Below are 18,276 nucleotides of genomic sequence, written 5' to 3' on the forward strand. Positions count from 1 at the left end.
AAAAGCCTTCTCAACATCCAACAAAGCCATAGCAGTTGATTTAGACTCAAGCTTGTTCTGCTTGATGATTTTAGTTACTCTCGTAAGCTGATGAGCAGTATTATGTCCCTTTCGGAAGCCAAACTGTTCATTCAAAATTATATTATTATCGTTGGTAAAATCCAAAAGCCTTGAATAGATGACCTTCTCAAAGAGTTTGGACAGACTACTCAAAAGACTAATGGGACGATAACTTGTTGGCGATGTTGGATTTTTGAGGCTTCAAAATTGGTATGACTTTGCCCAGTTTCCAATTGGTGGGGAAGTAACCAAGTTGCAAACATTTATTGAAAATATTGGCTAGATGTTGAAAGAACTGATCACTCTGTTTTTTCAACACCAGATTAAAATGTTATCAAAGCCAGGAGCTTTCATATTTTCATTTGTTTAACTGCAACTTTGACTTCCTCACCAGAAACATGGGAATCTGCAGGAAATTCAAAGGTAGAGTTATTAATTGTTGAAATACTATTGGCAACTGATGTTTCTTTACGGCTGGTCATGGAAGCGCCAAGATTATGTGAACTAACAAAATGAAGCCCAAGTGCATTTGCCTTTTCCTCGGATGTAATCAAAGGAGAATCCTCAACAATAAGAGGAGGAATAGGCTTTGGTTTGTTTTTAAGAACTTTTGAAAGTTTCCAAAATGGTTTTGAATAATTCCCAAGCTGGCTTACATGTTTTGAAAATTCTTGATTTCTGATATTGTCAAGTCGGTCTTGTATGATTTTGTTCAAATTGTTCACTGAAATCTTTTGTCATAGTCCCCAGTCCGTTGATATTGTCTCCTATAAACATTCCTAAGTCTAATCAAGTGTTTAGTATCTACGTCAATATCAGTTACCTTAAAATTAACAGGAACCTCCCGAACGTTGGCAGCCTCTGCTTGGTTGATAGCCTGCTGGATCACCTCCAGCGAACGATCAATATCAGCAGAAGTTTCCGGGTGTTGATCATAGTCGATGTTGCTGTCGACCACTTGCTGAAACTGCTGCCAGTCAACGTTGTGGTAATCTTTCCGGGTTGGTTGCCGCTGCGGAGTAACGGAAGCTCCAACCTCCACAACCACCGGATAGTGATCAGAACTCAACTCTTCAAACACCTCAGGATGAGCCACGTTCTCAGCCATATTGGTAATGAAGAAGTCGATGATTGAGTGATTCCCAGACCGAGCCACCCTCGTTGGACGATCCGGACTCACAACGTTGTAGTATCCGTTTTGCAGATCGTTGTGCAGAATCACTCCGTTCCGATTCCTCCTGCTGTTGCCCCAAACTTCATGCTTCGCGTTGAGGTCACCAGCGATGATGTACTTTGCGCTCCGCCGTGTCAGCTTCTGGATATCGCTCTTCAGTTTTGCTGCTGAACCATCTCTGGAATTCACCTGACGTGGGCAGTATGCAGCAATGAAGAGTACTGGGCCAACCGAAGTGGGAATTTCCACTCCAACGGCCTCGATGATGTCCAGCTTAAAGTGTGGCAGCCGGCGTGGCTTGAGATCACGATGAACAGCGACAAGCACACCTCCTCCTCCAGAGGTGGTCCTGTCGAGCTGCGTCGCGATCTTGTAGTTTTGCAGATAAACTTTTTCACCGGGCTTCAGATGAGTTTCCGTGATGGCAGCTACGTCGATCTCCTTCTCGCGAAGAAAATCCACCAGCTCTAAATTCTTTCTCCTAATGGAGCAAGCGTTCCAATTCAGCAGCTTGAGGGACCTACGATCCATACTGGATGACGAACGAGGTCAGCACTTCAATCTGCTGGGTCTTGGTTTTGCATCCACGCAGTGCAGCGGACATCTGTTTGAAAATATTGAGGAGTTCGGTTGAGGTGTAAAGATCATTACCATTTTCCTCAACTGCTGGTTCTTGGGTTGGTCTTGGCTCCTGGCTGAAGCCCGGTGGTGGCGGTCTCGGCTCCTGGCTGGAACCCGGCCGTGGATGATTCATCTCAGCTCTCTTCCTGGGATCCAACGGCAACGGTGCCAAGTTCGGGACCTGGCGTCGCGGTTGAAGAGGTGGAAAATTTTGCTCCACCAGGGCTGGAGGAGTTCTACGACGCTGAGGCTGATTCTTCGTCGATGCTTGCTGCCGAATTTTCACGAACTCAGCTCTCTTGGGGCACTTTCGGTCGGTTGACGAGTGCTCACCGTTGCAGTTGAGGCACTTCACCAGCGAATCTTGGATGCACTGGGATGTGATGTGCGCATCGGTACCACATTTGGCGCAACGACGCTTCAGGTGGCAGTTCTTACCTCCGTGCCCGAAGCCCAGGCAGTTGAAGCATTGTGTGACGTCACGGTGCACTGGTCGGTATCGCTCCCACGACACGATAATGTTGAAAACCGCTCGGATTGCCTTCAGCTCAGGAAGCGTCGTCGATCCCTTAGCCAAATGCAGCAGGTAGAGCTGGTCACGGTACTTGATGTCTTTGTTGCGTCGGCTCATTTTGTGCACGGCCAACACATCCAGTTTCAAAACTTTTAGCTCGGCAGCTAATTCCTCCACTGGCATGTCGTACAGACCTCTGACGACGATTTTGTACGGCTTATCCATGACGACATCATGGGTAAAGTACTCCGCCTCGTTTTCGGTCAAGTAGTCCTTGACCAGTTGATAGTGCTGCCTGGATTGCACCAGCACCTTAAATCCGTCCTGACACAGACGAATGTTGCCTAGGACTTTCCCAGACTTGATGAGTTCAACCAGCCCCGCACGAAAGTCGATCGTTGCTGCTGATTGCCTCACATAAAAAGGAGGCAGTTTCTCCTTTCGCTGTTTCACTTCATTCTCCTTTGCTTCCGCTACCTGGTCCTCGTCAGGCAGTCCAGCAAACTTGTTGTTCTTCAAAAGCTGCTCCTCGTGCGATGAAGAGTTCTCCTCCTCCTCATCCATCGGTACAGTACCGTCGCTCTTTTTCGTCTTTTTGCTGTTCGATGTCACTTCCAAAAGCACCTTCCTTTTGGAAATTCCCGGTTTTGGCCATCAGTTGAGGCCTCAACCTTCCTTTGGAAATTCCCACTTTTTTGCCTGCTTGAGCCGCAGGTAGGGCAATATTGCCGGCGTTTTGCGCCGGGACGCGACGAGTCATGTTGATTCAGACAACCTTCACCAACGAATGCTCGGATAACAATCAAAACTCTTTTGGATGATTTGACTTCGTGCTTGAAGTCGACCCGGTTACAATGTTGTTTTTAATAAATATTGACAATAATAAAAGATCGTAGTAAATTTTTGAATCTTAATGTTAAAAAATGTTTTTGAAGCTTTTTTCTTTCCAATGGCTTTTGTTTTTATGTTTTATTATTTTTATACTATTATAATTTTCTGTTTATGCAAATAATTAATTACACTTATGATTAGGACTTTTTTATCTCGTTAAAATGTATTTTTAAGCTTAATCATTAGCGTGGCGAATGTGAAAAAATAGAGCAATCGCTCTGCCATCGTTATCGAAATTCAAGGGAAGTTATTGAACATTGTACTAAAATTCAAAACTCTTCATCAGGATATTCAGCAAAAATACCACATTCTTCACAAAGGAAAACTGTTTGTTGGGCTTTTTAAGGCCCAACTAATATTGAGCTAACTTGGTTACTATTTAAAAATTCAATTGACATTTTACTTTATTCTTTTTAGAACCAGGTCGTATTGCTTTTGATCCTTTGTAAAATTTTTAGAGAACTGTTATGTCCTCATGGTTTTGGAATTTAATTTCTGAATATAAAGAAGAGCTTCTTCTGATGTTAAAAACAAAACTATATTGACATGAATCCGAGATAATGAAAATATTTGTTTTTAGCATTAGTGAAAAAAAAGTTTTCAGAACAAATTCATGCTACAATAGATGATAATAATATATTCAACTAGAGTGAACCGGACCAACAGTCTGAATAAACACAGTCGTTTTTGGAGCATTTAATGGCATCAAATCTTGCACTTTTTAGGACTGCATCCGCTTTAAATACAATCATCCTGAAAATAAAATAACGATCATGGTTGAATCTACGATCATAATTCTTCTCATGTGTCCCGAGTCTGGAAAAAACACAGTACTTTTTTGTTTCAATTGTTTCAATTCAATCTATCAATCACACTATCTTAACTTAACATTACATCACTTTCCAGTAGAGCAAGAATCCACTAGTAACCAAGATGATCGAAGAGGTTCAGCGCGCGCAGTTGAACATTCCAGTTTTAAAACAAGCCATCACCAGTCTGCGCAAAACAGCCTGATGCCTAAAAGTGCGCCAAATATAGAGCAATATCTGTGGTGCTCTCGCGCTCTCTCATTTATTCATGCTCTCAACGTGCTGTCAACGCGCTGGCTTGTTTAACTTTTGCATGCAGCTCCCAGGAGAGCTGAGCGAGCTAAGTCGGCTGGGGCCTGGGGGTGGCATTTCGCTCTCTCCCAAAAATGCTGTCAGTTCACGCTCTCAGATTGAACCTGATTTACCAACACATCGATACTGCCGCTGCGTATGTATAGGAAGCTCTTTACATGTGTTGAATTTTTTTCTGTAAGGAGATTTTTTTCCCCGACGTTCAAAGGGTCGATGTTGAACGCGACGAGCATTTGCGCGTGGCCCGCTAGGCTGGCTCGCTTTAGTATTGGTGGGTTGTGAAGAGAGGTAAAGAGTAAAAGGTGGCGGGCCAAAGCTTTTTCGGTGCATGCAGCGCTGCTGAACATAGGGCGTTGATTTTGTTAACGTATATTCAAACAAAAATTGTAATGAACAATTATTGTATGTTGCTGGTTTTAAAAGCACCTTGATACCTAAATAAAAAAAATATCCGCTTGAAATCGGCTACCTGTTCAATGAACAGGTTGAACAGGTGGACGAGTCGCCTCTGCTTGAAATACAGGCAATCACTTTTAGGTGGTTACTAAATCAACACAAAAATTGAGATCATGTTGAAAATAAGGCCGATGCTAATATTTTTCAAAGTTTTTGTCCCTCGGCTCTGGCCGGGATCAAGTGGGGGAACAATCCATAGTCTCAACATTTGAATGCAAAAAGTGTTCAAATACATTTTACACTAGTTTATTTGTTTTGTCTTCAAAAAATGTAAGATTTGACGGTAACAAAAAAAACTAAAGGTGTAAAATTTAAAAAAAATAAAAGATTATTAAATAAACCCAAACATGCTTAAAAATGATTCCAAACGCAAGGGAATGCATTTTATATTGATTTCAGCTGGTTGCACTTAAATTTCAATTGAAATTTATAAAAAATTCTAAAAAAATAAAAAATAAAACGATTTTTTTATTTTGAGGTTATACAATCTACATGTATGATGATGAAAAATCCCAATCATTATGGAAATTAGATGTTTGGATTTGAAACAGATAAAAACGGCTTCGTTTACAACTTACTTAATTTTTACTCAAGATTTGAAAGCTTTCTTGAGGAATTCAAACATTGAACCAAATGTATGCGTTCAAAAAGTATGTTGGTACTAACGTTAGCCTAAAAAACATTCCTTCTGGGCTCGGGAGAAAACCGGGAAAAAACCGGGAAATTGAAAATCGAAATCTGGTGGCCACCCTGGTTTTTGCCTTCCTCACGTTACTGAGGAAAGGCTATAAAAAAAAAATTAACTTCTCAATTAGACCTCCTAGACCCACCTTCATGTATACCTATCGACTCAGAATCATGTTGATCAAAAAATTGTCACTCGATTATCTCGACATTGGCTGAACCGATTTTGTCCGTTTTGGCGTCATTCGATCCGTCTTGGGGTCCCATAAGTCGCTATTAAAAATTATGTAGTTTAGTTAAGTACTTCAAAAGTTATGCTAAAAAAACGATTTTAGCAAAAGTCCGGAAGATTGTAAAAGGGTGGTTTTTGTAAGAAAACCCGTCATGCTATACATTTTCAGAAAGGAATTTAAAAGACCTTTTCAACGCGTCCAAGACATAGAAGATCTGACAAATCTATCAAATGTTATAAGCACTTAAGTGTTATTAACGCACTTTTTCGAGGCCGGATCTCAGATATTTTGATGAAAACGTTGTCTGGATCAATCATGCGACCTACCGTAGGATGCGTATTCAAAAGAACTTTCTAACGCGTCCAAAACATTGAAGATGTGACAACCCTATCAAAAGTTATAAGCACTTAAGTGTTATTTACGCACTTTTTGCATTTTGGATGGCACCCTTTAAATGTGAGAAAGGCGCCAACAACCTAAGGGTGGATTAAGTAACGTTTTTTGCTTTGAGCTCAAATATGATCCGTAACATGCTTAAAAGAATGTAGAAATTTTAAATCCAAGATGGCGGTGATGAAATTTGAGATAATGCATTAGGCAATCAATCTGTTGATTATTTTTTTTTGTGAATTTCCTTGTTTGCTCCACTTTAAAATTATTTATTTCGCTTTGTTTACATAGATTGTCCATCCACAAAAAAATACAAGTTATTTTTAGACTTGTGACGTTACACATGCAAGTGTAGTAGTGAAAAAGATCTTCCTCAGAATAATTCAGATGATGATTTTTTTAGATTCCTTTTACTGATCTTTCGAGCGCGAGAGAGGAGAGCCATGCTCTCTTCGGATTTTTTCTCTTGATGATCCTCCAAAGATTTTCTTTTGATGATTGATGATCGCTGGGGGAGACAAACACTTGAAATTTAATTTGAATTGGCCTAATTGAACTTAACCCCTTCCCACCCAGAGCAAAAATCGGATTTTTTACGTATTTGCTCGTTACTCGTTACGTTACTGAATCGACCAAATTTGATGAAACTTAAATGGTTGTCTACTATTCTATGAAAGATAATGCAAGTTGAACCAGGTAGAAAAAAGGCAGGAAAAGTGAATAGTTTCACGACGAGTTGCAAAAAAAAGTTATTTTATCATATTTGCTGATCGAGACTTTGTACCTTTTTCTATCGTTATGAATAGTACATGGTTGAAAGAAACTCTTTTGCCGCACAAATCTAGCAAAAAATAATGACTTAAGCTCGTTTCGCCACAGATCAACAAACACTCGCCGGGTGGATAAATAGAACTGACCGCGTTGTTGCGCCTCGAATGGCGGATGGACAGATGAATGGATGGGTTGGATAGATGTGTCCACTTGATTCGGCCAACGGACGGTGGCGTGACGACGCCTCAACACACGTCATAATTGTTTATTATTATTCGCAGTTGTTTGTTGCTTGTCGTCATAAACGAAGCGTTTTCGCATATATTGAGAGCTATTATGGCGGAGAAGGGTGTGTAGTTCTCGTTTGTTTAGTTCAGTTTTATATATCATGTTTTGGAAGGTTTAAAAAGCACATTAAGCTGAGTTTACGAAAATCGCTTTATTTTTGGAACATCGAACCATGGTGTTGATAAGACATTTCGCATTCAACGCAAGCTCTAATCAGCTGATAAGTGCATTTGGTTGTCCAAAATTCGCCCCTAACCATACTCCACCAGAACAATTCAATCAAGACATGTGCACATGAACGTGAGCGCAATAATGCTTGCATTATCTTTACACTATAGAACGAACACTCAAATACGGACACCCCGTCAGAGGAAGAAGCCGGCGACCTCGGCCAATGTCAGCTGATAATTGTTTGTCTGTGCAGGCCAGGCAGCTGCCGATGGCGCTCACAATTTCTCAGACTGTCGAGTTGATTGACTAAGGCAGACCATTAGCGTTAACGATTCGAAGCTTCGCTGTTGGAAGAAAACATATTATTCATCGACTTTGGAATTCGGAAAATTGCATTATTTTTGCTCAATTGTTTTAATCGACGGAAGTGTTCCAAGATCGACTTTAGAAATCTCAATTTGAACAATTGCAATGATACCTTTGCAATCAAAACCCTCTGGGGAAACTATTTTTTGATACGCTTTCGAGAACTTTCCAGAACCGTTTGAAGAGTTTCGTGTGATCGCGTATTTTGCGATTATTGGCCTTGGCGAGTTTAGAATTTTAGTGTAGGCTACCTGCGCGCGCGCGAAAAAGCAATTGTTCGCGATCATGCTTCGATCGACGATCGTGTGTACAACAAACATGTTCAGGCGCCAAGGTCTTGGCGTGTCCAGCGCCGCCGTACGTATCAGGCTGTGGATTGTTTGGTTAGATGAATTCTACAAATTGCTTCCACATACCTAACATGAACAAATCAAAAAACGGGACGTTTGTAACCTTGTATAATCCAGACTCAAAAATCCGAATCCTTCCCAAATTCATGAACGCTTGTTAACGATTTTGGGAACCCATTTTTCTCCGTGTGCCTACTTTCTAACTGCACTTTGATCGAAACTAACGAAGGAAACTAATTTTAATAAGATTGAGCGTGCATGTTTTGACTGAAAAGCAATCACTGAATGTAACAAACCTAGGACAACAATTTCTGCAGCATTTTTTTACTGTGGATGTACACAGAATAGAAATTCTGCAAACGTGTTGACACCGTAAGCAGCACAGATCACATCTCAACCTGAATTTCCACGCAAAAGCACTTCAAAAAGTGCGTTTGCTTTCGCCTTGTGGCGATGCAACCCCCAAACGGCCGGTCAGCCTTCAATATACCCTGGGCAGGGGCTCAATGCACAGAGAGGTTAACGAGAACTTGGATCCTTGGACCAACGACGACGACGACGACCGGCTCTCGATGCAAAGTTTCAGAATATATCCGTTTCTGGTGCTGCAAACGAATCGCGTTGCATCGCCGCACGTGAAACGAGTTTATTTTTTCAATGTGAACAGCTGCAGCTCTAGTTGAGCTCTGTACTTGCTCTTCGATAATTTCGATTAAAAAAAAAAAGAACTTCTCAACCAGTTTTCAACATTTACTCCTTCTTAATTTTTATTTAACGATGCAAAACGCACATCATAATATGCAGAAAAATGCATTGCATCGCGAGCAACGCAATGTCATCGGGGTGCAACAAAAGTTGTTTTTCTTCTCCTCCTCTCTTTCTGGCTCTGTGTGTGATGCTTCATCATCATTCATTGTGTGTTGTGTGTTGTGTCTTGTCTGGACCAGCCAGAAAGACATTGACCCAATTCCGCTGGTTGCTTTGTTGGTCCTTAATGTCAAACCGATGCTGCTGTTGTTGGAGGTATTTATGGTTCATTAATCACGGATTCGCTGGTACTTGAATCGCGCACGTACTCACCTCGCGATGTACGTCGAAGTGATTTGCCTGTGGCTTCTTGGATGCTTCAGGATGATAATTGTTATCAATTTTTGATTTTCAGAAGAAAGTTTTAAGTAATGTAAAATACATATCGGAAATAGTTATTAGGGTTTTCGCCGACTCGGTTTTTAGGTTAGAAATTTGACAGCTTGGCTGCACTGTTTACATTTTTTGCACGTGTGTCTCAGTAAAAATGTGTGTGCGTGTGCGCTCGTGACGTCACGCTGTAAAACCTAATTATAAATGCTTCTTGTCATATTGAATCAAATTTACTTTCAACACACCACAAATCGACGTATGTCAACTTCTGAAATAACCGTAGGTGGATTAGCAAACGCGGATTGACGTAAGCACCGGCTTCATTATTGCTCGACCTCAGCAAAATTTTCAAAGCAAATATATTTCGAGATAAGTAGAAAACAATGAAATAACTCTAGTACTGATTTAACCACTTTGATGGACCCTAAATCAATCTGTCTCAGGAAAGCTAGAAATGTAATGGCTTTGATACATTAGATCCACTCCATCAACTTATACTTGTCCCACGCCAAATTTTGGCGCTGGACAATTGGGTCCTAAAATTGGGCTTGAATTTGTATAACTGTTCTACAACGATAAAGCTTATTTTGTTGAGTACAATGACCCTTCGAATAACCTCCAAGGATTTAGAATGGATTTTTAAATGAATTTTGAAAATTTAACTTCGCGGCCCTTCTTGACAGAAAATGTCATACTTGACTGCTAGTTCCATGGGGATCATAGTTGGTCCATCGAAAAAATCTGGAGTTTTTTTTAAAAGGTCCAATAAACCAAATTTCCAGTTTTTGCTTTTTGGGTGTTATTGAAACCGGGGTATTAAAAAACACCCAAAATGCAAAAAACTGAAAATTTGGTTTATTGGTCCTTTAAAAAAATTCCAGAAATGTTGTCTTATCAATTTATTTTGTTTCATTCAAATGAAGTGATCAGAAATGGTTTTTAATCGTTTTTTTTACCGCTGTACATAAAAATTCACATAGGGCTTTAGGACCCTATTTGAGGCTGTCCATAAACCACGTGGTTTAATGTTTGATTTTGAATAAACAAACAATAGAGCACGCAATGTAAACAATAACAAACACGTTTTGTTTGATTCACCATTCTGTGCATTTTCCCGAAGTTTGATAAAATTTGGTTGCCGGAGTCATGAGTTATAATTACATATGTTTACGGTAGTCGGGCATGCACGTGTGTCAAACGCGTTCTGACCTGAAATCCCTTTGGCCAGTTGTCGCACTTACAGCAATTTTCAGGGTGTGTCAAGAAAGCACGACTGATTATCCGAAGTCCCATACAAACCTTCGGACATTTGTAGTCAATTCCTCTCAAAGGAAATGATAACTTGACGTTTCAATAGTGCGAAAAATTATGTAAAATAGTTTGTTGTACAAAGGTGTTCCACCGCCTCCCTTGCAGGCGTTTACGGGCGCAAAAACACCCCGCCAAGCAAACACGTGACCCGTCCATCAAACTAGGCTGCATTCATTGTTGCCGCGTAAACACTACTCTGTCAATGATTGCAAATTAAACAACAGACAGCGGGCCATGCGTCATCGGTCATCATCTCAACCGCCAAAGTACCCGCGCCGCGCGCTCGAGCGAACCCATAAAATCCGTTGCTGTTTGCTGCGTCGCCGCCTGCTCAGTTTTATTCGCCAGGCCAAGCCTCACGCCTTTTGTCTCCCCCACTGGTGGTGGTTTTAGTTTGTTTACAATCTTGGACCATTCAGGGGCAGCCAAGCGTACGGCTTGGCGTGGCATGCGGTAAATATTGAAAACAGTAGCAAAAGTCGCCCGGCACAGTAGTAGGCTGGATGCTCGAAAATGGAGCTTGACCACACCAGAAGCACGTTGACCGAATTTTAATTATTGCCATCACATCGCGCGCCGAATACAGCCAGGGACGATCACGTCGGCCGTACAAGTACGCGCGCGCGCACCATTATGGTCAGCAGTGGGATCGGAGGCAAAGGTCACTGCGATCGAGACACGTAGGCATTGCTGAAAGTGTCAAATTCATGGTCGAAAATATTTTGGATGTTAAAACAACTTTTGTGACATATTTATAGAGTTTAGACACCGGAAAATTGTACCTCAAACATGCAAACTCCTCGCAATATGAATTTTGTGATAGGTTGGTCAGTTCCGCTTCTAGTTTACAATGTGGCTGACCAGGTTTACCGTGTGGGTTCTGCTATTAGGACTGTCCTTTCCCCTGGCGAACTCTAACATGCCCGATTTGGAGGTGGCCACGGGTAAAAACAGTTCCCGACCTTTCACCATCAAAGTTCTGAAGATGATCTGCGTCAATCAGCCGTACGGCTACACGGTGGTCAAAACGTGCAAGGCCAAACTGGCCCGGAATCAACCGGCCAAGCTGAACCTGGCCTTCGACATTCAGCGCCCTGCCAATTCGCTGTTCCTGTCCTACGTGCTGAACTACAAGTACACCACTTACCGGCCGCTTCTGTTCGACGATTCCTTCGACATGTGCCGCTTTATGGCTGAACAGGGCGGCGGAACGAACGTCCTGATGAACTTTATGTACAAAATTGCAACCTCCCAGATCACCTGGCTGCACAAGTGTCCGTACGTTGTGAGTATCGTTGTGACTTCTTGAATTTTATCCTTGTTACCCTTTGCAAATTCTCACAACCAGGGTCTGCAGAACATGTCCGATTTTGTGCTGGACGAAGGTCTCATGCCGAACTTTCTACCCGCGGGAGACTTCAGGGCCGACACCAGAATCTTCGACAAGGCGAACGAGACCATCGTGGACTTTCAAATATTCTACAGCGTGCGAGCGAAGGGACTGTTTGATCTGTCCATGGGATAGGCAGAATCCGGTGTGTTCATAATAAAATATAATCGAAAACTTCGCAACAGAAATACAACTAACATTGTGATCTTTCACGACCGAGATCCTCACGAAAAGAAGTGCGTCATGAGCGATCGTGGAGGCGAACCCCTGCCACCTTCTGCAATAATATTTCGAGAAGGCTGGTTTTGCTGCTGCAGGTCAAATTTTGGCAAGCAATTTAGGCAATTTGAGGGGGTCGTTGACGTCAGACACGAGTGGGTTGGACTCTCTTTGGTTGGACAGTTATAACAATGTTGGAGACAGATGTTGTGAGTTACTGTTTGAAGCGGTTACCTATTGCAGATAAAAAAGTGTTGCAAAATACTATTGATAAATTTTTTAAAGTTTTCCGTGATGCCGTGACGATGATGATCAATTCAAGCATCAGTTTTTTGAAGATTTTTTTTTTTTGAGAATATTTTTCTGTCTAGATTTTTAAGTGAAGATGGCGTTACGAATGGTGCACGTCCAAAATGTCAACATCGCGCAGTCGTACCAACATTAGAAAAAGGGGCTGTCATGCCATGTTACACTTTTTTGTAATTTTGGTACCACTGCGTGATTTTGACATTTCGGGCGCCATCTTCACTTAAAAATCTGGATGTTTTAATTTTCTTCAAATGACGATATCTCGAAATCTAGGTTCGATTTTCAATGTTTCGGTCAACGATATTTTTATAAATTTTTATTTACCGTAAGCTTTGTAGCGGTCCTCCAAAGAAACCTTTTTGTGTCATTGGTTCATCCATACAAATTTCCATACAAATTTAACAGCTGTCAGTTCCAAAGTGTTGTTTAAATATTCAGAACGATGGATTATCTGATCAATTCTTCGCCAAACTGGAATGCTTTTTTACTAGGCGCTTCAAGGGAAACAGATTGGTCGATGCAAAATAAATCGGCACTGGCAACGGAATCTTGCGCAGCTTCTGGCTTCAGCGAAAAAAAAAAATCGCTGGTTTAACGACATTTTTGGCAAACCATTTAAAATACTCAACTGATTTGGCGATGAACGCTATTTCGTTAATCGTTAAAATCCAGAATGATGAATAATTTGTGCGGATAACAGTAAAAATAAAAACATGGCAATTTTGCAGTGAACAAATATCAACCCTGATCGGCGAGAAGTGAACGGGACACATTTCTGCAACCGGTCGTTGACTTATGTTCAAATAACGAAAAAAAAAAGCAAACCAACTAATCGACAGCGCGTTAGTAGACACTCCGATCAGCTGTTTTGCCTTCTTGTCCATATTCAGTTTCCAACCATCTCAAGGTCAACCTACTGCACACAACGTGCCGCGTTCGTGCCCAAGTGATAATTTGCCAACTGGAACTGGTTCACGTGCGGTTGGCTTGGTTGGAATGGCCTTAAATGAAGGGAAATTGCGTTTGATTGATTGATTGAGTTAGGCGAGCGCCCGTACTTAGAACATCGTACACACCTTGACAAGGTTGAGCTTGCTTCAATTATCGACCGTTATACTAATACGAGCGTATTTGGTTTGATTACAGGTTTGCTATGTCTGCTAGCATCACACCAGCACAACCAGCATCAGCATCAGTGCCAGTGTTACAGCCATGATCACCAGCAGCTGCGCCGATTTCATCTGTCGACGGTGAGCGCCAAATCGTCAAAGGATGGTTCAAACACCCCGTCGGGGAGCAGCGGTGGAGGATCATCGGCGGCCAGTGGTGGAGGTAGTGGCAAGAATGGCAACGGCAAGGAACCCCCCAACAAGAAGAACGTCCTGTCCTGTCCAAAGTGCGGAGATCCGTGCACACACGTCGAAACCTTTGTCAGCTCGACGAGGTTCGTCAAGTGTGAAAAATGCCATCACTTCTTCGTGGTCCTCAGCGAGGTAGACTCGAAGAAAACCATCAAGGACACAGAGGCCAAGGGTCAACGGAAGCCACCGCCACCACCCAAGAAGATCATGGAATACCTGGACAGGCACGTGGTCGGTCAGGAACTTGCCAAAAAGGTGCTATCGGTTGCGGTGTACAATCACTACAAGCGAATCTACCACAATCTCCCGCCACCGTCCAGTACCGGAGCTCAGTCCGGATCACAGCAGATCGATGCCATGTCCCGCAGCGGTGACCTGCTGCACATCTCCGGCATCGGCCACACCATGATGAGCTCTGCCCCGTCCGAAGTGCCGCGACCTCCGCTCACGTCGAGCGCTTCCCAAGCGCACAACCCGGGCTCGGAACTGCTGGACAAGAAAACCCACGAGCTCAAGCTGGAAAAGAGCAACATTCTTATGCTGGGACCGACTGGTTCGGGCAAAACTCTGCTGGCCCAGACGATCGCCAAATGTTTGGACGTTCCGTTCGCAATCTGTGATTGTACCACGCTGACCCAGGCCGGTTACGTGGGCGAGGACATCGAGAGTGTCATCGCGAAGCTGCTCCAGGATGCCAACTACAGGTAATTCTTAGGTTCCTAAATTCTTCAATTCGTTACTAACATTTCAAATAGCGCTATGCCTCACGCAAAGCCTATGCTATAAGCGCTTTTTGGAATGTTAGCGACGAATTCTAAAATTTGTAAATGCAAAAATTCTAAGTTCTGAAAGATCAAAATTAAAAAAAAATATCTAAAATTTTACAACGCTTATTTTCTATTGTCCTAAAATTTGAAAATTCTGAAAAAGCATCAACAGCACAAAAAAATGGTTTTGATTTCTTTTTTTTTTCAATCATAAAATTAGCTAAAATTTTTAGATTTGCTTTTTTTATTCTTGTTTTCTAAATTTCTATAATTCAAAAAATCCAGAACTCAAAAATTCTGTAAACTCTAAAATTCTAATATTCAAAAATGTTTTAATTTACAAATTAATTTTTTATTTAAATTTTAACATTTTCAATTAATTTGAAATTTTCTGAAATTATTTAATTCTTGTAAACTTGTAATTTCTGAAATCCTAAAACTTGAAATTATTTACTATTCTTATTCTAACAACATTTTAAAATGGTAAAATTCTTAAATTCTTAAACATGAAATCTGAAATTATGAAATTCTGAAAGTCTAAAAATCCTTGTAAAAACCCAAAACTCTCAAACTTAACAGTCTTAATTATGTCCTTAAATTGTAGAATTCTACAAATTTTCAATTTTATAGTTCTTAGTTTTTTTTAACCCTCTAACGCCCAGAGCTGTTTGCTTATCGTAAAAATAGTAAATGGCTTAATTTTGGTACAATAATGCAGGAAATACTTTACTTTGACCCACAAACATCGAATTGGGGCAAAAAAGTAGAATTAGAAGTGGTGCACCAGAGCACCATCAGGAAGATGAGCAACTTTTTTTTAAACCACAAAATCTCGTTTTCTTCAAATCTATTGGTTCATTTGTTTGAAAACGCTTCGAAATGTGTTAAAAACTACTTATTCTTTGCTGTAAGACTATGTTTCTGAAGTATTAACTACAAATTCTAAAATCTCTGCATTTCCAGGTTTCTTTGATTGGCTCATTCAAAACCCACAAACAACCATTTTCAAGAAAAATAAGGAAAATAATAAAACTTTCGGTCTAATAACCATGTTTTGTCTTGTTTATGAATAGTCAAAACGTTTATAAACTTTTGTTTTGATAAAAATAAGCTTTTTCTGTAATTTAGAAAAAAAGTGCTCCTGAATATTTAGTTGCTCATATGCCTAGGTGGTGCTCTGGTGCACCAAATGAAAAAGGTTGAAAAACACTTAAAACCGGTCCAAACTCACAATGTTATTCACAGGGGTTCTTGTCCAAGGCTCAAATGATAGGAAAACATTTTTTGTTTCATAAAATTTTGTGTTTGGTAATTTTTACGGGCATTCGAAAACAGGTCTTATTTATTTCCCTAAAATTGGCCCATTTTTGTTTACATTTCACACTGTAACTTTGCTTGTGCTTAACCAAAATTTGGAGAAATTTGGGAAGATGTTAGTATACATTCTACATGAACACCTGCAACTTAAAGCACCATGAAAAGTTGTGTCAGTTCCGAGATATTTGAGTTCAAATTTTTGGTGCTCTGGAGTAACTATGGGTGGGAGAGGGTTAATTCTTAGATTCTTAGATTCCAGAATTCAAAATAGGTATCACATTTTTTTAGATTCTTAAACACAAAAAAATCTTTATATTTTAACATTTTTAAGATTTGTAAGACTACTTAAGCTTCAAAATTTGTTTTATTGAAAAGAAAAATCTGAATTTGAAAAAAATTGCCACATTTTTAAAATTTTATATTATTTTATAATTTGAGAAATTGGTAAAAAAAATATTAGAAAAAAATTAGAATTTGTAAAAGTTTCGAAATTTGCCTGATTTACCAAATTGGCATAATTTAAAAAATTTTAATGTTTAATTTTTTTATTTGATATGCTGAATCTGCTAAACTTGCTATGTTCAAATTAGTAAAATGATTACATCCGGTAAAATTTATAAAACTGTTCAAAATTATTATTTAAAAAGGGTTCTAATTTAATTTTTCATAGTATAAAATTTGAAAAAAAGGTTCAAATAAATTTTTATTAAAATTAATATTTACATTTTTCAAAATTTGTAAATCTTTTAAATTCGTAAATCCATAATTAATGTAACATCATTTTTTTTCAATCGTTTAATTTAATTTGTAAAACAGGTAATTCAAATTTAAATCTGGCATAATTTATAAATCTGATTTTAAAAACAAATCTGGTTTGACATTTATGAAATTTGTGATATCTTTAAAATTTATAAAAAAAATAACTGTGTCAAATGTCAGTTAGTCTGTAGTATTTTTTTCTTATTTATGTTTTTTTAAATGTTTACATTATTTTTAGTTTTTAAATTTCTTAAATTTTCTGTGTTTTTTTGTTCTTAGAATTTCAATGGATAGTAAATAATTCCCTGCTCCTAAGATGAACTCCCCTGAAGAGTATTCTAAACTTTGTAAATACATATCTTAAATTTTGTAAATTATTAAACATTTGGTAAATCATTAAAATTTCTTAAAATTCTTAAAAATTTAAACTTATTTAAAAATTTCTGAATTTTTTAAGAATTTAAAATTTTAGAATTTGTAAATTTTAAGATTAAAAAAAATGCGGGTTTCAAATAGTTTATGTTTTCACAGTCTTTTTTTACAGAGTGTCAATATTTTTTTTAATCTAGCCGGGACCGTGGTGTAGGGGTAAGCGTGATTGCCTCTCACCCAGTCGGCCTGGGTTCGATCCCAGAAGGTCCCGGTGGCAAATTTTGAGACGAGATTTGTCTGATCACGCCTTCCGTCGGATGGGGAAGTAAATGTTGGTCCCGGTCTAACCTAGAGGTGTTAGGTCGTTAGCTCAGTCCAGGTATAGGAGTCGTCTCCCTGGGTCCTGCTTCGGTGGATTCGCTGGTAGGCAGTTGGACTCACAATCCAAAGGTCGTCAGTTAGAATCCCGGGGTGGATGGAAGCTAAGGTGTAAAAAGAGGTTTGCAATTGCCTCAACAATCAAGCCTTCGGACACCTAGTTTCGAGTAGGAATCTCGCAATCGAGAACGCCAAGGCAAAGCTGTAGAGCGAATAATTTGATTTTTTTTGATTTTTGATTTTCAATATTTTAAAGTTTGTGCTAGTTTGTTGAATACCTACTTAAGTAGGTTTGTAAAATTTGTATTTAACACACTCATCCCCTTTTTCTTTGTTCCAGCGTCGATCGTGCTCAAACCGGCATCGTGTTCCTGGACGAGGTGGACAAAATCGGCGCCGTGCCCGGAATTCACCAGCTTCGGGACGTGGGCGGCGAGGGCGTCCAGCAGGGCATGCTCAAGATGCTCGAGGGTACCATCGTAAACGTGCCCGAGCGCAACTCGCCGCGGAAGCTGCGCGGCGAAACCGTCCAGGTGGACACCACTAACATTTTGTTCGTGGCGTCCGGTGCGTACACCGGGCTGGATCGCCTGATCGCCAGGAGGCTCAACGAGAAGGTGGGTCGAGTTGGGATTGGTGTGTGAGAGAGGTTCGTGGTGCTTACCTTTTGTGGTTGTTTTCAGTATCTGGGCTTCGGCATGCCGGCTAGTTCTTCGGAAGGTCGACGAGCGGCGCAAGCGTCCGCTTCGCCGATGGACAACGATCAGGTCGAGCGGGACGCCAATCTGCGCAAGGTGCAGGCCAAGGATCTCGTTGAGTTTGGAATGATTCCTGTAAGTATACTATCGTTCAAAGTTAATGAG

At 40.4% G+C, this 18,276-nt stretch overlaps 2 protein-coding genes across 3 annotated transcripts in view; both read left to right on the forward strand.

The window, feature by feature from the left end:
- Positions 1-18,276, forward strand: part of LOC6040473 (ATP-dependent Clp protease ATP-binding subunit clpX-like, mitochondrial) — a 36,760-nt gene that overhangs the window by 17,157 nt on the left and 1,327 nt on the right. For both annotated transcript variants that reach the window (XM_038259069.1, XM_038259070.1), the window contains exons 3-5: positions 13,606-14,524; positions 17,754-18,030; positions 18,097-18,246. In XM_038259069.1, the coding sequence (XP_038114997.1) occupies positions 13,606-14,524; positions 17,754-18,030; positions 18,097-18,246 (1,346 nt within the window). The remainder of the gene's footprint in view (positions 1-13,605; positions 14,525-17,753; positions 18,031-18,096; positions 18,247-18,276) is intronic.
- Positions 10,499-12,108, forward strand: LOC6040470. Its single transcript, XM_001849802.2, has 2 exons — positions 10,499-11,826; positions 11,890-12,108. Exons 1-2 carry the CDS (start codon positions 11,392-11,394, stop codon positions 12,064-12,066), a joined length of 612 nt encoding a protein of 203 aa, XP_001849854.2. The 5' UTR covers positions 10,499-11,391; the 3' UTR covers positions 12,067-12,108.

The sequence above is a fragment of the Culex quinquefasciatus genome, chromosome 3, assembly GCF_015732765.1.
Source record: "Culex quinquefasciatus strain JHB chromosome 3, VPISU_Cqui_1.0_pri_paternal, whole genome shotgun sequence".
NCBI classification, from domain to species: domain Eukaryota; kingdom Metazoa; phylum Arthropoda; class Insecta; order Diptera; family Culicidae; genus Culex; species Culex quinquefasciatus.

Bases quoted from the DNA above. Each gene is read 5' to 3' on its own strand.
- LOC6040470 (XM_001849802.2), top strand. From the start codon at position 11,392: ATGTGGCTGACCAGGTTTACCGTGTGGGTTCTGCTATTAGGACTGTCC. The intron at 11,827-11,889 runs GTGAGTATCGTT...TCTCACAACCAG, and splicing joins TGCACAAGTGTCCGTACGTT to GGTCTGCAGAACATGTCCGA.